Source organism: Heterocephalus glaber, unplaced genomic scaffold (assembly GCF_053883595.1).
Source record: "Heterocephalus glaber isolate CG9 unplaced genomic scaffold, H.glaber_assembly_v1.0 deba00000818, whole genome shotgun sequence".
NCBI lineage: Eukaryota > Metazoa > Chordata > Mammalia > Rodentia > Bathyergidae > Heterocephalus > Heterocephalus glaber.
Genome location: NW_028258164.1, coordinates 1258742 through 1283196, shown reverse-complemented (window position 1 = coordinate 1283196; position 24455 = coordinate 1258742). Strand labels below are relative to the sequence as shown.

At 41.6% G+C, this 24455-nt stretch overlaps 1 protein-coding gene across 2 annotated transcripts in view; it reads left to right on the top strand.

Moving 5' to 3' along the window:
• Sh3bgrl2 (SH3 domain binding glutamate rich protein like 2) overlaps nt 1-24455 on the top strand; it is a 105098-nt gene that overhangs the window by 57764 nt on the left and 22879 nt on the right. Inside the window, exon 4 of one of the 2 annotated variants that reach the window (XM_004863977.4) lies at nt 320-3306. The exons of the other annotated variant lie outside the window; for it this stretch is intronic. Coding sequence (XP_004864034.3) covers nt 320-331 — 12 coding nt within the window. The 3' untranslated portion in view covers nt 332-3306. Of the gene's footprint in view, nt 1-319; nt 3307-24455 lie in introns of those variants that run through there. 2 annotated transcript variants of the gene reach the window in all.

Below are 24455 nucleotides of genomic sequence, written 5' to 3'. Positions count from 1 at the left end.
TCCGTCGCTTAGGGTTACCATTAACCCGAACCTCTGCTGGCCTCCTCATTGTGGTAACACTCACCTACGCATGAGCTGGTACCTTTCTGAGAGCAACAGCAGACTGTTAAAAACTGTAATATTTGATAGGTTGGATGGGTATGATGTAAATCTGAGCTCTGATCCTAAAACCCAGGATGTGCTCTTATTAATCATATAAGGGTGATATATTATGATTTCCAACATGTATGTTCCTGACATTTAAAAAGTCACTGCCAAGGGAAATTTTTCTTGTCAATGCAGTGCAGTCCAATAACTGGTGCCTTTTTTCTTTTGACAGGCAGAACCCTAGAGGGGAAAAGTGGGAGGTGATGTGACGGAGATGCATTTGGAACAACACCTCCTGGTATCAGCATACACCTGCTTACCTAATGCATCACTGTGACAAAAGCCACATGCACCATCAGTAACTTTGCTTGCCATGGAAAAGGTGTTTGGAAGATGTGGGTGTAAGGGGATTGCATGATTGCTTTAAACCAAATCAGAACTGTGGTGGGTTTGGGTGGGGGTTTTTTGGGGGGTTTTTTTCTTATTTTCAGATTGCCCTGCAGTTACCTTGCCTGAAAGTACTGTTACCCGTTATAGGTATGCTTCTTTTAATAACTGATATATAAGCAGGGGCACCATCAGAGAGAAAATACTGGATCTGCCCTTTGTTGTAGCAGATAACAGTATTGTATACACTCACTTCTCTGTGAGCTTCCTGGATCACATCCTTGACATTGTCTGCCAGGCTGTTATAATCTGAATGAGAAAGAAAAGAAATCTATGCTGATTGCAAAAGGCCTTTGAAGACTTTCGCTGCAGAACCACAAATGCCACTCTTCCAGTGCTTTGTCTTCACATCTATTGAAAAAGCTGCTCCAGACTTTTTTTTTTATTGGAAACTCTTACCCCCATGAATCCTCTAAACTCCTACATGTGTTTTCAGAAATCACTGTTGTAATATTATATGATTCCCACCAGGTTACAGAGATGAAAATAATTGCTATTTTGGAAAATATATTCTTCTTTATCTCTTTCAAGGGGAAAGTTTCACCTAAACACACAAGACTGCTTGAAAGACTTATTTTAAGAGGTGCACAAATTAGAGAGTAAATTTATAGGAAAACTGCCAGATTAGTAACTGAAGGGAATTTCAGCTGTAGCGATTTATATATACATAAGTGCACATATATTTTTAAAATGCAGCTCCCCTAACAGCTGCTTGTTCTATTTTGTGAAGGGATTCTATTTTTTTTGAGAAAGGCAAAATCTCAGTTAAATATACTTTATGAACCCTTGATGAGGCATATTAAAAGATACCAATATTGGTGTACAATTAAAAATTTCTTCCTGTGTTACTTTTCACTGTTCTTCTACCTTGCTTATATTTTTTTCCAGTACACAGCCTTGGACTTTTCTGAGTAATACAGATACACATTCTTGTTCCACTCTACTAGAGTGGGTATCCAGAGCAGCATGTAAGAGGAAAGGGCTGTTTAGAAAGTAGCTCTGAATTGTACTTGACAAGCAAATCTCTCCTCCCACTGCAGTGGGTGCTGATAAACACTGGACGTGTCTACTTCATTGGGCAGAGACTACTTTTCTGTGTCCCTGTGTTTTTTAGAGTTTGAAATTGCCAAACATGGGAACAGCCTTGACTAGCATCAACTCTCAGAGGGTTGACTATAATACTCAACTGTTCCAGGCATCCTATGCTAGACCTTTCATTATGATTGCAAGAAGGAAATTTATGAGAAATTGAAAGAGGAAATGAATTAAAGCCCCCGTCTCCTGCTTCATGCCTTGCTAGCTGTGGAGTGTTCTGTAGAACTTTTTGAACGCTAGAGCTGAAACCCCTGAGACTACAGGACTACAATCAGAAGAGCCATGGTGAGTTCTTCTCAACTAGAATAGATGCACGATCCACAACTTTCTCTGCTAGGAAAGTTTTTGTCAAATCATGGATGTTCCTGATTAGCTGGTGTCAAAACAAGATCCAGGTCAAATTCCATTTGATAAATCCCAGGGACTACCCAGGAATGTTTGGTTTTTTTTTTTTTCTGACGGGGTATTATGTTTGAGTATGTGAGTCTTCTAATAACACTTAGAATTTCTTTTTAAGATGCAGAAATTTAAAACATTGCTATTAATAATTACCCACCTTGCATTTATTCTGTTCTTACCAGTGAGTGCCAAGGACCAATTTTGTAAGATTGAAGCTGTGCAAGTTCTGGGGCCGCAGGATCAATACCATCCTTGTTAGACAGAGAAAGCAACCCAGATTTGTCTAAGTACTTTGAATTAACCACAGTATACCTAGTGTGATTATATTAAACATACTAGATGGATAGCAGTGCTAAACTACTACAACTTTTACATGACATCCTCTTACCACAATTTTTTGTTTGTTTTTGGATCAGCAAAGGAATACAAGAGAACAGCATTCAGGGCTTACTGTGTTTGTTCTGATGGGCGAGATCCATGGTGTGTGGCATTTACCACGGTGGCCAGGCCGCACGGAGTCCCACAGCATCGTCCTCGGGGACCTGCCCTGTCCTTCCTTGTATTCTTCTACCAGCTGAATTCCAAGCATGAAATAATGATTTTCTTGTTCCCTTTAACTAGCTGCCTTTATTTAGATTTTGATAATCAGAGTCTTAAAAACCTAGGAAAGAAGTGGATTTCCAGGCATAGACACAATAGCAAGGGCATTTCCAGGGAGAATTTTAATTTTCTATAGTAAGCTTTTTGGGACAAAGGACGTGTGATACTAAACATCAAATCATGCCATTTTAAAATTAGATAAAATATAGAGTGCCATCCTGCAGGATGTATACAGACAAGAAAATTAGGAAAATACTTGGGTTTTTTTTTTTCAAATTCTTTATTTTATTAAAATCAAAAGGAAGAAAAGATATTTTGCCCCTAGGCTCTAACATATTGTAGATTTGTTTCTGTTTTATAGATTTAATTCAACACTCATACATAGATTTTTTTATATTATATGAATTTAATAATGAGGTCAACTTGTTTTTGTCTTTGATTATTGAAAGATACCAAAGGTATTCCTGTTTTGTTTCGTTTTGTTTGATTTTATTACAGGGTTTTGCTTTTTGTAGAAATTCCTTTTGTTTAACAGCTTCTCTTAAATGTCAGGATCCACTTCAGTCTGCATAATTATTGTTTTTAGATTTTCATTTGTACGTGTTTGTCTCTAAAGGCATTGGTAAAATCTCAGATTTTATGTTCAGCATTAAAGGGGAATAAATTCCAGAAAACACACATTCTGAAAATGGAGTTTCTGTTCCCTCCCATTTCTCAGACCGTCCCTAGTTCTCGTTTTGGTTCACCTGAACTCTTTTCTGTTTGGTTGGTCTGCTTCCCTGCATGAATCCCCCACGTGAAAGCTGCAGATTCCTTGGTAAAAACGCAGGTGGATTATGTGCCCTTTGAGGACTGCGCATGCCTATTGGGAGCCATCCAGACAGCGCCAGGGCTGAGGCTGCAGGGGCTGATGGTTGGCATGAGCCTAGCTGGTGGAGTGGTCCCCTGTTGCTTGCAGAAACAAGGTCAGGTGGGCGGACTCCTCTGGTGGATTCCCTGTGAGGAAGCCACTACCTCTGGAAGCAGAAGAAAACATTTTTTAAAGGGAGTGTTGAGGGTGATCTCATCACTGTGCAATTTCAAACCTTAAACCCTCAGAGGAGAGGGTAGAGGAAAGGTTCAAAGGAGACAAACTGTACATTTGCAGAAATACACTAAATCATTAACCCAGAAAAGCAAAGTGATCACTGCCTGCTTGTGACCCAGATTTCCAGTTTTCCTAGGTCTGGAAATGCCTGTCAGGCTAGTTTGGTCATCCTTACCGTCCATGTGTGGAGCCCTTGGGATGTGATGGGTCCTGTCAGGGCAGGACAGTCACCTCCACCTGAGGATGAGGGAAGCAGGTACAGAAGCAGCAGCACAACTGCTCGGTGACAGAGTTCAATTCTAGCACTCAGGGCTGAGGTGTGTCATCTCAAACAATGCCTGCCATCTTTGTGTTGCTGTTGTTGTTGAAACCATCCCATTTTTTAAAACAATATTACAAATGCATTCATGTGCATTATATTTATTTATACATAAATATAAAGTATAAGGAGTAATAAACAAACCCCTGTGTGCCTGCCGCCCACCTTATGCCTTTCCTGTGAGGCACTGTGCTCTTCCCCAAACCATCTCCCTACCTGTCTGATCAAGGGAGTCCTGTCTTGTATTTGTGTTGACTGTAGCCTTCCTGTCGTTTATCATTCTGCTTCCATATATGTACACTTAAATAATAATAAATGCAGTTAAACTGGATTTCTTGTCCCTTCCTTTTTATGTTCATAACAGTGGGAGTTTTCACTGCTAAGTATTTTTCCATTGTATGAATGTATCATAATTTTTCCCTTCTCCAGTTGTTGGTTATTGAACTGCATGCGGTTTGAAATGATGCTGTGAAAATTCTTTTCTGTGATGTCTGGTGCACAGAAGTGGGTGTATACCTTGAAGAGAACTGTCGGGTTGGACAATATAAGCACATCAGCTTTAATAGATAGGGTCAGATTATGTTCCTACCACTATGCTACCATTTCCAGAGCTCTGGATCCCAGCCAACCTTTGGGATAACCAGAGTAAAATTGCTGCCTAAGCTGAGGGATATAAAATGGTATCTTACTGTGGTTTCTTTGGGTATATTTTTATTAGTAGTATGTTGAGCATGTTTATTGTGGAAAGTCCTAAGTCTTCTTGGAAATCCCTCTTCTTTTACCTTTTTCCCTATTCAATTTTGTGTTTTTAGTTATTAATGTTTAAAATGTATTTATGCTTCCCTATTGGTCAATACTAATTTAATACTTATTTTCTTATTTTTACATATTTATGTATGTACGCATGCACTTATTTATTGCAGCATTGGGGATCAAACCTATGATCAAAACCTATGATCTTGCACATGCGGAGTATGCACTCTGCCCAGATCCCAAGATTTAACTGTTAAGGAGAAACCAGATTAGAAGTAGAAAAATTGGGCCGGGGATTTAGCTCAGTGGTTTCGCTGCCTGCTGCACAAGCACAAGCACCTGAGTTCAATCTCCGGTACCAAAAAAAAAAGTAGAAAAATCTTCTGAAGCTATTTCCAGAAATATGAAAAGCACGTAAGTCTTTATTCCATTTGCATAAAGTTAAGTGCATTCATTTTGTGTTTTTGCAGCCACTGATTTTCAACTCTCAGCATGTTAGCTGAGAGGTGCTTTGGGACTCTGCTTTCGGAGGGTTCCTTCTTTGAGGCCCTTTTAAGGCTCATCAGTTGCCGATATTTGGCAGGAAATTAATGTCATTCATGTTACAATTTAGTTTTCTGCTTCAGGATTTCACCAAAAGGAAATATTTATATAGACTTCATGTTTATAGATACATATTTCCTTAGTATGTCAACGCAAAATGGCCCTATAACAGTGAGGCAAAATGATATACTTAAAAGAACATTAAACAATTATTTCTCTAAGTCTCAAGAGAGAGTATTGAACCTTTGCTTCTAATTAAACAGTCCTTAAGTTGAATGAGGCTGGTCTGTCTTGTGCCGACCATAACCTAGTGTGTTGTGGCAGCAGTGCATTCACTCGCTCGTGAACTGACTGGGGGTAGAAGAACAAGAGTCATTTTCCTGCCCGAACTTTCTCCTAACTCTGAAAATGTCTTTAATAGATGGAGAACACTGATATTTAAAAGTATATTAAATGGCAACTTGATTTTTTTTATAATGACTGGAACAAAGATTTCGACCTTTCTGTGAGCCTGCTGATGTGTACCACTTTTGGTCCTGTAATGATACACTTACTTATGACCAAGCTCTCCCCTGAAAAAGCTCCAGTGCAGCTGTCTTCACCTTGTGACAGACGGGAGCTCCAGCCTAGCACAGCACTGTCCAGCATGGTACCACCAATCCACATGTGGCTCTTCAGCATTAAAGTGAACCAGATTGAATTTGTATTTTATATTCCGGATTTTGCAGATTTAGTGGAAAGATTATAAAATACCTCTTTAATAGTTTTTATATTGATTATATATTGAAATATATTACTTTCGATATATGGAGTTAAATATTAAAAATTTTTACTTTTTCCTTTTTTTAAATGTCCCTAGAGAATTTTAAATGACATATATGACTTGCATTATATTTCTAATGAATAATACTATTCTAACCAACCACTTTACTTGAATTTACACTAGAGAAATAGATAACTTTAAAATTTTTTTTTAGTTTTTGGCAAAATCTCTCTTTCGTTCATTTGTAATACTGAAGGGAAATATGAACATCTTTGGGAACATAATTTTCTAATACTGTTGCCAAGATAAATGCTTTTCTCACTTTCCTTTCTGCCCAGCTGGCTTGAAGGATTTTTGTGGTGAAAGAAGAGGTTCTTTTTGCCTAGAAAAACAGAATTAACGTAATGTTGCAGGTAGTCACACTATGTGACATCTCTATATGTCTACTCTCTGATGTCCCCTGTTACATTGGCCTATATCTGTGAACAAAGGCACAGTGACATTTTTATTTTTTTAAAGGGGATTTAATGAACCACACTGATACCATCTGTAATCTGCAGGACAGTGATGAATATTAATAGGTTTTAGTCCTAGATTTCTCTATATGTATAATACTCATTTGAGCTCATAAGAATGTGTGGATAATCTGCCTTTAAAAAGTTTCTTTCTGGTCTCATTACCAAAGATTAAAACAGAAGGTTGTACATATAATTGAAAAATTATTCCTTTCCTTGCCCAGAATTGCTAACCATTTCTTTTAGCTGTTGTCCTAGAAAAAATAATTTTGGGGAGAAACCCATATCGCTTTTATCCTTAAAAAATTGACAGTAGCAGTATTCATTAAGGAGAGGAATTTTTTGTTTTTGTTTTTCTGTTTGGGATTCTTCCATGAAATAAGGGAGTGGTTGAAGCATTCTTGAGAGTCCAAGAGGTGCCAGGCTTCTGTGTTTCATGCAGTAACCAATCCTGTTGCTCTGGCTCTCACTCTTTGTCACACTAATGAATAATCACAGCTGAATAGCATTTAGCTTTTGGGGATGGTGAGACAACTTGACCAAAATAAATATTATTTTGTTTCTTGATATTAAACTAAAAGTTCTCTCATTTTTCTCCCTGCCAGTCCACTCTTGGTATGTGTTATAACACTAAGCTGAAATACAGATTTGGGGTCTGGAGATCCCACAGTTGGCACAGTGACTCACTCTGAGATCAGTACCAGGGCTGATAGACTCTGGCATTGACTCTGTTCCCCTTCCTCACTCTCCTGTCTTTGTGGTGAACCACTTTCAACATGATGCTCCTGGCCACTCCCACCTAACAAGTAAGGGTAGCAGAAGTGAGGACCACAGGCTGGGAGGCAGAAGGATGGTGGCAGCTGCAACTTCCCTTACTGGATGTCTTGTTTCACCTACCTGATAATACTTATTATCCTACATGCCAGTCATAAATGAGAAACTGAATACTGACAGGTTTTCTAGCCCAGTAACAAGGTAGCCCAATAACAATTTCAGGAGTTACCAACTTAGCAGCCAAAATAACTGTAACATTCAGACTTCGGAACGACTCTGAAGGACAACAAGCAACCACTTCCACTTCCCGATCACAGCTCACTGAGGAAAGCTGTTCCAGGGGACCCATTCTCTAGGGGCAGCTTTCCTAGAGCCCCCCAAAGTGTAAACAGTTCCATCTGCTGTGAGGCTAGAGGTATTGCTGGAAGCAGTTAGATGCAAGCAAAATGACAAGTCGGTGATAGAAGAATTTGGAGGCAGATGGTGTCCACCTTAGAAGACAGCTGTCTCTCCAAAATGCATCAGTTTAGCAATGCATGGATTTTAGATTTTGGTGAAGATAGATCTGTTTAATCCAACGTTCTCCCCATTACAGAGAACTGCTTAATTAGTCAACCTCATGCAAGTGGCTCTTTATTGGGTGAAATTTTTGATATAATTCACATTCTAATTTTTTGCTGATTGGATTAGCAGCAACCTTTGCATGGTTCATGATTGAGAAAAGAATCCTCAAATAATTTTCCCAGCCAAAGCCTGAGAATCTGTGCTAAAAAGTTAGTTTTTCCTTTGTACCTTTAATTTGGTGAACACCTGAAAAAAGAGAAAATAAACTCTTCTCTTTTAATAAAGGCATAATAACAATCACCACTTTAAGCCCATATATATTATTTTTTAAAAAACAGATCAGTTCTTGCCTTATTCCAAGGAGTTTGCTGATTACCAAGTGTTATGTTTGCATGATACTGTGGAAGAAGAAAGTATGTTATTCTTTGTAACTTAACATGTGAACATAAATATTTAGGGTTTAATACTTTCAAAGCTCCTTTTTGGGTGTATTTTATTTGGTTTGGGCCGGCTTTGTACTAAGAAATTACGTGTATGTCCTCTTTTTATTTGTATACAATAAATATATCATAAAAGCTAATTCTACAGTCAGATGTAATATATGGTTTATTAGCTTGTGTTCACTAGTCTGTTTGATATTTAAATATATGATAGCCATCTACTCAAAAGTCTAGTCCTACTATACCACTAGAACTTTGACTCCTTACATCTTCTTTTCTAAAGACAGTTACCAGTTCTTAAGTTTGAAATATGTTGCATTAGTCAGACCAATTAGGAGGTAAATATCACACAGTGATTTAAATTGGGGAAGTGAAACAAAAGGAATTGCTAACCTCTGATAGGGGAGTGTCTGTTGGATATAAGGAAGCCATATTTTGTGCTAGAGGTGTGGGATAGTACCCTTGGGAGGACAAGTTTGGGCAAGGTTGGCCTCAGCCCCCCCTTGGAGAAGTTGTGATTGCAGTCCCTGGATAGCATGAAGTCAGCTGAGCAAACAGGAGGTGACCTTCCCAGCACAGGGCAGGGCTCGGTGAGCCACAGCAGCTGGCGCAGCATGTGTGCTGGCAGAGGGCTGGGTGGCCAGTGTGGACAGGAGACCTGGGGTAAGGCTGGCAAGGTTATCACCAGGCTGCGCTGAAGGTGCAGGGTCCCTGGGGCAGCACATGTTCAAGGACTTGGAGCTGAGGCAGAACTGCCCCCACCCCTGACCACTATGCTGCAGCCAGCTGTGGCAGGAGAGCTGTCTCCTAAGTGTCCTTCCAACGCTGCTGAGGAACCTTAATATCATGTGTACAGTGGAGGAGCAAAGCCTAAGGATATTCTGTCCTTTATCAAAGAGTGGTTACAGAAGAGAGAATTTGGAACTAAGATGCCATGAACCAGTGAGTGGCACATGTCTTATAAGGATCTGTGAAGGTTTACTCTTAGAGACTTCTCATCTGGAATTAGCTATGTTTATTAAGAGCAAAAGGACTTTCAGCATTTTGCAAAGTATAAGTGATTTATGGGAAAAATTTCCATCACAGGTGATATCGATGCTATTGCCTATCTAGAACCTCACCATGGGACCAGTGAATCTGTTATTAACTAAGCTGATAAGTGGCTTGTCACAAATGTTACAGGAAGATGCAAAGTTCAGAATGTGACACAGGCTTCTAATCATCCTTACCTTGTAATTCTATACCTAGTTTTATGAAGGTGTTGAAATTTCAAGGAACAAGCATGTGCTGAAGTGTGTACTTAAGGTTTATAGGAATTACTTCTCATGCATCACATAATCGGAGTTATGTGCACTAGGCTATTTTTCAAACATTGGTCTTAGCCTAGCCATATAATCTCTCTTTAATTCTAGAACAATAAACAGAAATCAGCCTAGGGTTCCTTTCCTCAATTCAGATGGAAATCATGAATCGGAAAAAATACAACTCGGCTAGCAGTCCTGATGTCACCAGTGGACAACTGCTGGATAATGCTGGATGCCAGTAGTTCACACAGCCAGCTGTATGGTCACTGCTGCTGCCAGCTGCTATAGCTCTCACTGTCCAGTGCCAGCTGTACTGGACACCATAGGTTAACAACTTGCTGCTGGTCTCTGGGGCTCTTCGGTGTTAACAGCTGAGTGTTTATTCCTTTTTCTTTGGAAATGACCATTCTGTCCACACTCAGTATCAAAATCCTAAGTGGGTTTACAGGACTTTTGGGATGCACACTACCCAAGAAATCACAAGCAGGCTTATAGGAGCACCTGTGCTGCAGCACAGGGGGTCAGTACATAGGAAGGATACCTCCTAGTCTGAAACCCAAGGTCTGACGAGGGTGTGCTCTTTATGTAGCAGCTACAGGCTGTTTCAATGAAGGGTTGGGCTCAAAGTTTGCTGTGAATGTTGGGTATGCAAATAAGGGGCCCAGAGCTCCCTTTTTCTGATCATAGCCACTCCAGGCTTCCCCCTCTCTTCTTCAAAATGGCAACAGTATTATAGGCAGTGGGAGTTGGGAGGGCACAACCTCTGCACTCATGTTGGAGTGAAGAGTGGTGGTTTGATAGCCAGGGAGGCACTGAGGCAAACTGAGCTGACCCACTAGGGGGCGAAGGGGAGCAAAGGGAAGCAAGGGGAAGGGCAGACAGCTGCTGGCCAAGCTGCCTACCCCCTCCAGCAGATGCAGGGAAACTTGAGAGTCAGGAGCTTTTCATGTGTCTCTCAAAGATCCCAGTTGATGTACAAATGACAGAGATACTGGCTGTCTTTTTTAGTATACTACTGTGACAAAAAATTGAACAGTCATCCCAGCACTTGGGAGCCTGAGGCAGGAGGATCGCTGTAAGTTCAAGACCAGTCTGGGCTATATAATGAGCTCAAGGCCAGCCTGTATTACATAGAGCCTGTCTCAGAAAAACAAAGTTGAAGAAATTCTCTAACATCTGGCCTATTCACTCACCCTAAAGATCTCACCTGTTACAGAAGACAAAGCAGAGACTAGTCAGTGGGCTCCTACAAGCCTAGTTAAATCCAACTATGGCATGCATCTCAAGACTCAGTCCAGGGTGGCTAGTGATGAAGTGATTAGGTAGGTGATCCTGCCATATATCTTTTGTTAAATTTAAGGAAGCCTAAAGTTAAAAAATAAAGTAATTTTCCTTTGAAAGCAATGGGTTTCCAAAGATGGTTCAGAGCACGCCATTCATCACCAGTCTTGCATTAGCTTCATGCTTGAACCCCACAGTGCCTCTTTTCTGACTTCATTTTCTCAGTATCTTTGAGGGTCTGTGTGTCAAGGCAAGTCTGCCAAGTCGGGAGTGGCAGGGAGATATTCAGAGACCACTACCTTTCTGAACTTCACCGTGAGCACGAAGGTGACCTGGGGAGCACTTCACACAGGGTCCATGTCACCAAGTCTGCCGATAGCAAAGATGCTGTCGGTGAGCGGGCTCTGCTGGGTACCTGTGGGCCCTTTTAGTCAGCCCTCTGGTCTGACTTTTACAGATGTCTGAGGTCTCTACTTAAATGGGCCCATTTCCCCAGGAGCTGCATGGAAGGATTAGTGCTGGTTTACGGAGAAAGCAAACCAAAACCTGACACCCATTTCTTCCAGTTTGGTTGTTATCTTGATTTTCTTGAACTTTTCTTTTAACCTTTAACTGGTAAGTCAGTTCAGTCACTAACTGAACTGGTTATTCCTCTGATTGAGGGAAATTCCTGACCATCTGGGCTTCTTACTAATTCTAGCTCCACAATCAAATCAATATAAATTGCTTTCAGAAGGCTGACATAAATATAATGGTTTCACAGTTACTAGATATAATCCCTAATATGAGCTCACTGCTATTCAGTATTTTTCTTGGGTAATACAAGTGTATGGGTGATAAACAGCATGTTCTCTTGTCTTATAATATCCTTGATGATAGTCAAAGTTCTTGGCCTAACAATAGCTTTGGTTATGTGCAAAGCTGTTGGAAAATGACTACAAGTAAGATTCAGAAAACTAATTTTAATATGTATATGTGTGTATATACATGCATAAAACATATGAATCTTGTGGGCATTTGTCTCAAATTTTCTACTAAATCTTAAGAAAGAGAGAGCCAAGGAATATTTTTAAACAAAATACTCTTTGCAGTTATTTAATGTAAATCTCGACCTAGGCAATGAAATATGACCTACAACAACAGTCACATGTAAATACAGTTACAAGTCAGTAACAGGAAGTCTCGGGAAAGGAGTGGCAAGAAGAATTGCAGAAGTGGTGAGCAAGCCATGGATTAATGAGGATACAAAGGCAAAGGGACCAATTCTGCCATAAAAGGGAAAGCTGAACTGATAGTTTCTCCAAAAATAGGTCACATATTTTAAAATCAAGATAGATCAATCTTCAGAATTTGGCACTGTGGAGAAAAGTTGTTCATAAAATCAGAAAAGAGTGGTACTGGAAGGCAGGTTTCACCCTTCCTGTAAACCCTTCTAAAATTCTTCTACCCAGCATTCTTATTTTAAAACACTGTGTATTTATAAGTTACAGATTTTAGAAGAGAGAGGATCAGGATTGGTGACAAACTAGTGAGCCTGTAGTGTCTTTCCAGAACCTGGATGCACCCACCTGAAGCAGGAAGATAGCAAGAGGTGCCCCACAGTAATCTAAACAATCTCTGTCCAACATGATGTGTATTAGGCAATGTTGAGGAGGAGCAGGGACTCGTGGGAGGGTGAGAAGGTTTCTCAGTGACGCTGGCCCATGAGGAGAGAGGAGTGTGGGAAGAGTTCTAGACAGGACGGGTGGCCAGGGGTCGGAGCAGGCCGAGAGGGAGTAGGAAAGATTCAGTGAAGGACTGGATGACCAGTAAACAAAGGCCTCAGTGGATTGGCTGTTTACAGTGGTGGTTACAAGAGTACACCTGCTACATACCCTGAGCTCCTACACGCCCACTTCTGTATCAGACTCCCCTGACTGTTACCCTGTAGGTTGATCTCAACTTGGCTGAAATGTACTCACTTGTGTGTATAAAAACCTCGAGTCAAGAGTCTCAGGTGCAAGTGCCTGGGGGCTGTTTCCTTGGCTGCTTTCTACTTTGGTTCTACAATAAATACTTTTGCTCAGTCTTCTTTTGACTCTCTACCCTGTAATTCTTTCTGAACTGAGAGAAGACCCACCAACTGAACAGTAACATCCCCTTCAATGCGTGCTGCTTCCTACTTGCCTTGAAAACCAACATAACTTAACACTTGCCTCCAAAAATGCAAACAAACCTAGTAAAAGGCAAAATACTGAAATGGTTTGTATGGAAAAAACAATTTTCGCATATCTATGAAACTAGGTGAATCTTTTTATTCTGTGTGTGTGTGTTACTGGAGATTGTACCTGAGGCCTCACATATACTAAGCACATCCTCTACCACTGAGCTACATTTCCAGTCATGGGTGCACTTTTATTGAATGCTCTCATAGTTAAAAAAAAAAAAAAAAAAAGAGAGAAAAAAACCATCTAGACTATCCTAGTGCTAATGTGAAAATATGACAAAAGAATAAAACATCCAAATATAAGTAGCCACACATATCACTGTCTCTTAGTTTGAATTTTACATGAGAAAACCTGAAGTCAAGATAAAACTGAAAAATGGCAATGGTGTGTAATTTACACACACGCGCTCGCGCAAACACACACACACACTTGCTAGGTACTAATAATTTGAAAAATTGAAACTGCCTGGCTGGCTTGGCTATACTGGGCCGGGCACCCTTTGGTCACAGGACCTGGGCAGTGGCGACACCTAGAGGCTTGGTGGCTGAATACAGGTTACAGGGCAAGCTTTGCGCATTTTGCTACGTTTTAGCATCACGGTGGTCACACCTGTGGTGACAGCTGCGAAAATGTGAAACCTACCTTTTAAAAGGTTGTGTACAGTACCCCGTGTTGACCGATTAAGTTGAAAATGAAGGGGAAGCATCACTGAGTGGCCTGTCCTCTTGGGGATGGGAGCCAACAGCCAGAGGCATCCTTGCAGTTTTACCTTATTGCCTTGCTAATTCTCAAGGGGTTCTAGAGATTTTTCAAGTAAATCATAAGCCCAATAAGATTTCCCACAGCACCAGCCCCAGGATCTTGCCCCAGTTGGCAATAGAGAATGTTTAGCTGAACGGGACACAGTGTGCGGTAGGGTTACAGTGTGTCGGCTGTTGCTGAGCTAGGAGCTGGGGCTGCTGAATCTTCCCTTGGTGCTCAGGGGAAAGAGGAGAGAGGTCAGAGGGCTAGGAAGAGGGTCAGGGTGCCCGTCTGTGCATTCTCTACATGAACATTAGATGAGCCCTGTATCTGTTCCCTGTTACTGCTTAACATGTTACCCGGGTTCAGTGGCTTCAAACACAGACACTTCTCAAAGTTCCCAGGAAGTCAGAGGTGCAGAGCAGGTCTTGAAAGCTAAACAGAAGGTACTGGCTGGTACTTTCCTTTCTGTTGGCTCTGGGAGAGACTCCCCTTTCTTACCCTGCTTAACTTCCAGAGGCTGCTTGCAATCCTTGGCCACGGGCCATGTCACCTACCACGTTTCTGTCCTACCCTTCCCCTGACTCTGACCTTCTGCCTCCCTCCTCAGATGACCCTTGTGTTAACGTTGGGCCTATTCACGTACTCCAGTGTCAACTCGATTCTACCTTCGAAGTCGCCCTTGCAGCATGAAGCACTGCATTCACAGGTTCCACGGGTGGGACATGGGCAGTTTTCAGAGGTGGAGGACATTATTCTGCCCGCCCACACATCATGTGAGCCAATATTGTCCACCAGGCACAGCAGATGTGAAGTCCCTGCTTCTAATCAAGCGAGGTCGGACACTATGCCAAGCAGTATTTTCATCAGTGCAAGATAATAATAATAAGCAAAGGAGGTTGATCTCACACCCAAACATTGCTTCCCAGTGTTCAGGGTGTAGGAAATTGCGCTCAATCTGTTCAAACAGCCAGGTGTTTTAATGTATGTTTTTAGTTGCCCCTTCTAATGATTAAAAAGGAGCTATAAAGCTAGAATGAAGATAAGCAGATGATGAGCCAGTGAAAAGATCAAAAGAATTTCTAGAGAAAGATGCAGAATACATTTTTCATAAGGCTCTTCATATGGTTCTGTCCTCTCGCCACCAGCCTCATGAAAATTTTAGTGAGATTTTCATTAAGAAAAAAAAGATCTTGATGGTAAAGACCCAAAGGTGAATTGTTAAGAAATGTGAAACAAATGTGATATTATTGAGCCACTTCACATTAATGAGCTTGTAAAATATCTATGTCGCTGCTATTATGGAAATTTATTTGATTTTTATCTTTTGAATAGGGACTAATCCATGGCCAGTGCCTATTTCACTGCTGACAGGAGATGTGAGAAGTGTGGCTGGAATCCTGGAGGGTCACAGAATGGTGTCTTCTGGCCTATTCAGACCCTGCAAAGCTTGTAGAGAAGGTTTTGACAAGGAAAGCATAAAGATTATCAAATATTTGCAAACTCATTTTGTGTTTGCAGGCCTGCAAGAAATACAAGCTCAGTCCAGTGCAGACAGGTTGCACTGGAAAGGTGGATGTCTAAGTCACTGTCCCTGTCACTAAGACACAATGCTCAGGTTTATTCTGGCTCACAGTTAAGGTGCATGGTCAGTCAACTGGCTCCAAGGGAGGAAGGGTGTGGTGGAAGGGCCTGGGAAGAGGAAAGCTGCTCACATCATGATGGCCAGGAAGCAGAGAGGGTAGAGAGGAGTCTGGGAGGGATATGCACCCGTCAGTGACCTGCCTCTAACCAGGCCCCACCACCCAGCAGCACACTCAGGATGAATCCACTGATGAGTGCAGCACCCCATGATCCAATCACCTTCCAAAATCTCCACCTCTAAATATATAAGGCTCTGGAAGACATTCTAGATCTAAACTGTGACAAAAGGGGACAAGTATCTATGAGCAGTTCTGTTATTTTGTATGTTAATGATTTAATTTAAAGATGTCCAGAATGAAAGTGCTACAAAAACTAGAGGAAAGTCACTTAGCCTAATTCTGTCTTGGAGAGTGGGAAAGAAAAGTTATGAGAGCAGGCATTTTAAAGCTAAAGTCAAAATGAAATGAATGAATGAATTATTGATCAGTCAATAGAAAGAAGTTGCCTAGAGAAGGAGGTTGGGAGGAGAGAGCATCCATCGGAGGCAGTAGCATGGACAAAGGACTGAGGGAGAATAAATGTTTGGAATGACTGAGGTACAACCTATGTGTTTTGGCCAAAGGGCTTGATGGTAAGGGACCTGGTAGTCCATGCTGTGAGATGTGGACATTAATCCATCCACCCTTGCTACTCAAAGTATGGGCCAAGGACCAGCAACATCACATGGAACTTGTTAGACAACATACCAGTCAAAAATCTCGGGTGAGTCAGCATCACATTTAGTGTTTGAGAACCACTGCTGTAGACTGCAAGAGCAACCAACAATTATATTTGCATTTTCAGGTAATCACAGAATTTGGCATGAGGGGAAGACCAGTGGGTGAGAAGGTGATATAGGGAAGAATAGAGGCTGATAGTCCAGTTAGAAGGATAATTCATGGAAAGGGGCTTGAAAAAAGACCATTTTCTGGCTTGGATGATGGGTACAACTGACCAAATTGGGGGGAAACACGGGGCTGTGTTTGGACTCCTGAATTTGTTCCAGGTACAGGTGGAACATCAGCTGGGAAAGTTCACCATGGCGCAGTGCAGTGGCTGTGGGAAATGATTCAGGAAGTCCTGGAGCACAGCAAACCAAGAGTCACCTGAAGAGATGAGAAAACCAGTACAAAGGATTGTAAGAAAAACCCAGGAGGAGAAGAGTCTAAGAGAAAAATCATGTCAAACAAACACATGAACACGTCCTTTGGATTTGACTTTCTGGAAATTTTGGGTGAAATCCATAATTATTTATATGCCAAAAAATGCAAAGTGCTGAATAGGAGTGATAGTGGAAAGAAATAGAACAGAGCCAGCAATGTCTGTAGGAAATTACTAAAGGGAAAATATAAGCTGGGGCCAGTGGGATTCTCATAGTAGGTGTGCTGGTAAGGACTCTTCTGAAGGCAGACAGCTCGTCAAAAAGGAGGATGCTTCAGTGACATCTTATGAAAGCCAACTGAAAATGGGGAGCCCAGAAATCAGACAGTGGAAACTGAGAAAAAGAGAAGCTAGAGTCTGAAAATTTTTTAAGAAAATAGAGAAAAAAATTAGAAATAAGTGATAGAGGGGTAATTCTCTACTTAAAACTGTGTTCATTAAAACCACTTAGTAATAGCAGGGATATAGTGCTAAACCTTCCCATTGTCTTACATAACTAGTAGCTTCTGGGTCAGTGCATGGGACTCTGACTGGAATAAGCCTACTCCTCTGCATTTCACTCCTAGGTCTAATTCTTCAGTGCATTAGAAATGGGGTGGGGTTTGTCAGGTTACTATATCTGCAGGCCTTTTAAAAATGTCTCACTTTGAGATGGGGGTCTCGCTAAATTGCCCAGGCTGATCTCGTGCCCCAGCCTCCCAGAGTGCTGTGATTGCAGGTGTGCAACCCCACCCCCAGTTCTTGGGTTCTTAATTTAGTACTTTCTTAATGTATCATGCTCTCAGGGCTACAGTAAGCTGTTTTTACAATCATGGTTATTTATTTTTAAGTATCTTGAAAAAAATGTGTGTGTCAAGAGTCAATTCTCCCCAGGAAGGCCTCCTGCTAGGCAGGGAGCAAACCCTCATAGATGCTCAGGGCTCTCATTCTTGCCTTCTGCAGTCCTAGAATGACTCACCGCATCTTAGTTGGAAAATACGCTTTTTGTTTCCACAGTTTTTGTGTTCCTTGCTTTTTTAAGTAATTAAAACTAAAAATGAGAGAGTAATTGCTATACTTGTAGGAGTCTTTATTATTACTCAGTCATTACATCCCATAATTTCCTCCTTTGAGCAAAGTGTAATAAATCTGAAAGATTTTATTAACTTCCTGTTACTTGGTTTAGTTCAGTTACTGGCTCCACATGGAGGCCTTTCACACAAGGTCTTCATGCCGTTAACATCTCAGCTGGCTGTCATTGGTCCCAGTTTAGCCTCTTTCTCATCATGGAACTCACCTGGTGCTGATGCCACTTCTGGCCTCTTTGCCCAGCACCCCTGTACTTCTCTGCCAGAGCTTCTTCCCAAGCACACCACGTCCACCAGCTCATGTGACCGCAGTCATCATCCCCATGGCCCAGGGATGACTGAGAGATGAGGCGAGTGGAATGAACCTCTTTTGTTAATTTCCACCAGTGACAAGTCTGAATACTGCGAGAACTAAATACATTGGGCAGGGCTGGATCTTGGGGCCCTGGCTGTGTTTTGGGGGCTCTTTCTCTTGAGCACTCTGCTTGTGTCTGGATTAGTCTTACTCCAAAGAAGGTGTCCCATGCTGAAGGGAAGAGCTCCGGGTTCTCGTGGTCCTTAGAACAAAGGACCACACTGTAAGGAAAACTGAAGCCCAAGATGGCTACGCCACAGTTCAGGCTCAGGGATGACTTGGGGTACATTAAGTCCAAGCCAACAGAATTCCAGTGCAGGTCCACCTCCCAGGGTCCCGGTGTAGATAACTTATATAACTAAGTTGTTATTGGCATGTGGCCCTGCTAGACAGACCCTGATATATAGCTGGACTGCCCCGAGGGCTGGTGGGCTAGGGGCCTGAGGACAGAGATGTCTAGTCCAGCCTACAGCTCTGAGTTTCTTCTTTGGGCTGCCCATTTCTCAAGGGAAGCTTCCCAGTCTAATATAGTGACAAGACACACATGTCGGATAGTCAGGAAGAATTTAGCTGACCCATGTCACTTTCGCACTTTGCAAGAGTCACATGGAAAGAGCAGGGGTAGATTCCCAAAAGGAATATGGAGGGGTGCTGATCCAGATGACAAGTCATACTGGTCAGATGACAATAACAGAGATTTCTTTACTTTTGGAAGTGTTTCTTTTTAGAATTTTTATAATCTACTTCTAATTTTCTAAAGATTCCCAAATGCCTAAATGTAATGGAAAGAATTTAGCTCAGAAGTTTTGTTTTTAATGGAAAACTTTTAAGATTTACTTTCTCCAATAAGCTAGTTACATTTTATTTTTAGGTCTAAACATTTATTACCCCTGTTTTGGAAAAAAAATCGTGATGTTAGATCATGTACATCTGTATTATTCATAGAATTTAGTTCATTTAGTATTACGGTGGTACCTCGGTTCATGATCACCTTTGGGAACAATTTGCAAACTTTTGTTTTTGTTTATGGACTCTGTGTCAGGTGACGAACACAACCACGGCCATCTTTCCACATGGACATGAACATGGCTGTCCTTTCCAGAATTCTGGGACTAATTAAGTTCGTGAACTGAGGAATCACTGTATAACCAGCCTATTCTATAGAAACTGGTCTAGAGCCATGTTTCAATTTCTGTCCTGTCAATATCTATCTATTCCACCTATTCATTAGCTCTTTATTGATTAGAAAAAGGTTTAGATGCTTCAGACTTTGTCTTAAATATAAAACTGTGGGGACTGGGACTGTAGCTCAGTGGTAGAGCACTTGCCTCCCATGTGCAAGGCTCTGGGTTCTATCCTTAGCATCACAAAAAAGGAGGAGAAGGAGAAGAAGAAAGCGAAGAAATATAAAACTGTGAAGTCCATGTCTTCTCACTGTCCACATTAAATCTACTTGTCTGTGGAAACAGCAAACTCTGTTCACCAAGAAATAGTGGTTTGAGTTTTTGTTAACTTTTTTCATAAAAAGACTGTTATCTCAATCATGCAAAATCCATCTAATATGGATGTCATACCTCCAGTAGCCTTCTTAATTGTGGAATTGCTTCATTTCTACTTCTTTCTCTGCAGTCATGTTATTCTCACTGGAACAGTAAGTACACTTACAGTCAGTGTTAACAGAAACCTGTGGAGTGACACGGCTTTGGGTCTGATTTGCTCTCATCAGAGCTCAGTGATGTGGCTGTAAAAGTCTTTACTGCATCATCACTGGGCCTTGACAATTTCTAATAAAAACCTATGTCTGATGCTAAAAGCAAAGAACGTTATTCTTTTTGTTTTGTTTTGTTGTTGTTGTTGTTTTCATACCAGGGATCGAACTCATGACCTTGTGCTTGAGAGGCAGGCACTGTCATGAGTCTGAATCCCTGAGCTAAATCCCTGGCCTCATTATTAATTTATACAAAAATTAATTATATTTTATTTTTGGAGACAAAATTTTTAAGATTGGTCAGTAACCTAAGTGAAAAATATCTTGGCTCTCAAGGACAGTATAAAAATAGTAACATCTGCTATTAACCATATTAGTGACATTTCTGAAATGGCAGCTTTAAGTCTCCTCATGTCATCTCCAAGGACAGGTGGTCATTGGCTTTCATCTGTGCACCGAATGTACTTTACAATAGTCTTCTCCAAATGTCAGATGGTGTGGCACCTAGGAGTCCCTGAGGTCTATGTTGCAGCCATCATATTTCTCTCTAATTGCCACACTGAAAAGAAGAAATGCCTCCTCAAGTCAGCAAAAAGGATGAAAATAATTTTTAAACAAAAAGAGTTACTACATTGTATTTTCAGCAGCTTCTCTACTGTGTTGGATTTACTCTTGAGCATCTCACTTCCTCCATGCTCTTCGTCCCAGAAGTTTGGAGAGAAACTCTAGAAAGCCTGCGTCAAGTTCCACTGAGGATATCTCTCGCCACTCTTCCCCATTTAGGAATAATGGCGACTTTAGTCCATGTACTGTAACAAAATACCTCAGGCTGGGTGGCTTATGAACAACAGAAATTATATATCACTGTTCTGGAGGCTGGGAAGTCCAAGATCACAAGACACCAGCAGGTTTGGTTTCTGGGTAGGACCTTTGTCCTGTTTTTTAGATGGTGTCTTCTTGCTGTGTCCTCACACAGAGAAGAGTAAGGCAGCTCTCTGGGGCCTCTTTTATAAAGGCTCTAATCCCATTCACCAGGGCTCCATCCTCATGACCTAGTCACCCCTCAGATGTCCCCACCTTCTGTAATATCACCTTGGAACATTTAGGGGTGACAGACATTCAGAGGACTCTCCCCTCTCAAGCCACTTTACTTCTGATCCTTTCTTCTGGAGAGTAAGGGATGCCTGTGGTTCTCCAGTTGTTTAGGTCACATTTCTGGGGAGTCAGCAGTCTATTCCAATGCACACATGCCTTATCCCTTTAGAGAGGCTCATTGGTTTCTTGTGTAAATAAAGTCATTGCTGTGTGGCCAGCAGTGGGCTGTACCATGATGTGCCCAAACCCACACCACTGGTTAATGGTTGCTGTCTTTGTTCTTAGACTCTGGCTGTATTTTATCCTTAGGAGCTCCATATGATGTGTGCATTAGAACTATTTCTTCCTATCTTGTATACTCTTATTTCTTGCTGTTCAACACACTCTCACCAGAATATCATGAGGTATTTCTTTAGCTTTGTGCTTACATGGCTCTTCCCTGAACTGTTGCCTTGATGAATAGCAATTTCTTATCCCACCTCTTTACATAAACACATTGAGTTTCCTTGTTGTTGAGTGGACAACTCTTCCATTCTAGTTTGCAAAAACTTTCCAAAACCTCATCCCTTGTGTCTCCCTCTGCAACTCTAGCTTTCTCATTGTACTCACCCACTTCTGCCTGGCTGATCTCTCCTAGAGTGTGCCCGTCTCCCTCACCACTGGGAGCCATGGCTTGTGACTGCTCATCTGAGATGCTTTCTCTTCACCTGCTTGCTCCCACCAATCTTCAAGCTGCAATCCAAGTCTTTCCTTTCTTCTTTATGAGGCCCTTTCCTGCCTACTTCTGTGACAGAGCCTGCCGTCACTTGTCGAACAGTACCTGAATGAGGGAGTGAGGATGAAGAAAAAGAAAGACAAAGAGATAGAGTCGGGAGGGCTCCCAGAGACCGAGCGCCCAAGTTTATTTTTCTCCTCTCTTTTATACAGCAGGTGAGTTTGGTTGTTAATCATGACCCTTATCCAGAGACACCTGCTTCCTTGTTTTCTAGTTCTTTGGGAATTCCCCACCCTCATGGGCTTCCTTGTTTCTCGGGGTTACAGAACATTCATCACGTTCCAGGGCAATCTAATTCGGCAAGGATGCGGTTCCTCAGAACATAGTCTCCTTGCTCTATACAGTGGAGGGTAAGATTCAAAATGGAGCCTCTTTGGCTAACACCGCTCTCCACACACTGCTCTCCACACTTCTGCTGAGCTTTTAGTACCTTCTTTTCTGAATGATTCTATAACTTGCTTCCAGAATGTCTCATTTGCCACTTGGTCATCACTGACAAGCCAAGATATTTCTTATTTCCTAGGAAGATTGTGTATGGTGGAGGATAGTTTTGACTTTCCATCCTTCTCTTTCACTGACTTTAGCACAGAGCCTGCCTATGGAAGGTGCTAAGCAGGCATTCACTGAGTAAATGACTGGCAGCCTCTGGAAGTGGACTGCTGTGTACCAAGATGGACACTTGCCTGCTGACCGACAGACAGTGTTTCCTGTACCCCAGGCTGGAGGGGTGGGGCAGCATGAGAGCATCAGCTGAGGATTCAGCTGAATGCTTGGCTATGTGGAGTTTGTCTACTTGGGGAACTACCTTCTTGGTAGCTATTTTGGAACTCTATCTTCTAACTCTTGTGTCAGATAGTTTTCATTATCTTATCTCTGATATGTATTTGACCCTTTAATTATGTTTACTAGCAGTAAGAATTATATCTTGCACTTGTGTGCCATATATGGATCTTTGCATTTGAACTTCAAAATAATCCTATGAAATGTGTGGAACATGTGACAGTGAACTGATTATCAAAAAGGTTAGAGGATTAAGCATCTTAGTTCACACACTTTCCTTTTTATGTGTCCAATATCATTGTATCATTGATAAAAAAACATTTAACAGTTAACACCTGAGGTAGAAGTGTGTTCCTGGTAAGTAATTCTCTCCTTCTCTCATCATCTTTTAGCTCTAAAGCTCCTCTTTCGTTTTGGCTTCCTGTGACACAGCAGTGCCTCAGTGGAGCCCATCCCTATCCGTAGTGTCTCCTTTCACTAGTGATGATGTAGTACAGACATTGACAACTTTTTCCATGAAGGACCAGAGTGTAAAGGTTTTGAGCTGTTCAGGCCATGTGACCTCCCATAACCATTGCAATTATATAATACATAAACAGTCAAGGTGGCTGTGTTCTAACAAAATTTTAAGAACATTAAATTTGAATTACACATAGATTTCATGTGTTGTAAGATATTCCTTTGACTTCTCCTGCAATCATTTGAAGGTATAAGAACCATACTTAGCTCACAGGCCTGACAAGTGCAGGTGGCCAGCCCTGTTTGGCCTGTGGACTATAAAGTGCTAACCCATAATACAGGGGTCCAGCTTAGACATCAGCCAGGATACTTTAATTCAAAGCAAACTGGCCTGAACCCAGTTCCATGGTCTGTGGAATTTCAAGACAGTCTCTAAGTTTCCTGCCTGTTCTTGGTGGATATATCCTTTTATGGCCACCTTGGCCTCTTAACTCTCCTTCCTGATTCAAGGCCATTTTTCTACACCTCACTGACCCTGCTGTGAAATACAGCCCCTCACTGAGCTCCTCAAGGAAGCATCCACCCATACAAGTCCTCCTGAACAAATGACTTCACTGAGAATTCCATGGGAGGAATTCATCACAGAAATCGAAGCAGTGTCTAGTGAAAATGTGACATGATCTCACTGCTGTTTTATATTTTGTCCAAATGAAGAGTGCATCAGTCAGTACTCACTACAGAAAAGATTTAATGCAAGATCTATAAGTATATAGGGATTTACAAGGTTGGCTTACAATGGCCACCCACGGAGTCAGGTGTGAAAGAGTGTAAAGGGCAGTCTGAGCACTGGGGATATGACGGATCCAGTCAAAGGCCTGGAGCTCTCTGTAGTATCCTGTGTGATTCCATATAAGGAGGCTGAAGGGCGTCTGATGGAAGGCTGAAGAGTGTGATGAAATCCAGAAGATGATGTCCAAGATGAAGGTGAAGACTGGAGCTCCTCCAAAGAAACAGAAGCAAACCTTCCTTCTGCGTTTCCCTTTTATACAATTCAGGGGACAACCCCACCCTAGGATGGGTCTTCTGTTTTTGGTAAATCCCCTCAGCCACTCTCAGAACTATGCTGATCCAAGTTAGTTGGGTGTTTCTTGCTTAAATTGATTCAGTCAGTTAACTATCACAAAGATTAAGCCTTAGTTGGGGGAGGTGAGTCAGGGTCTTGCTATGTAGGTTAGACTGGCCTCGAATTCAGTATGCAGCCCAAGCTAGCCTTGAACTTGCAGCAGTCTTTCTGCCTCAGCCTCCCAAGTGCTGGGGCTACAGACGTGCACTACCATGCCTGACATGAAGAGTAAGTCTTTAAAAGGACTGACCTAACTTTTCATAAAAGTAGTACCTTTCCTGCTCTTTCCAATGTTGGGCATTCATTTGTTTATTTATCCAACGCATATTT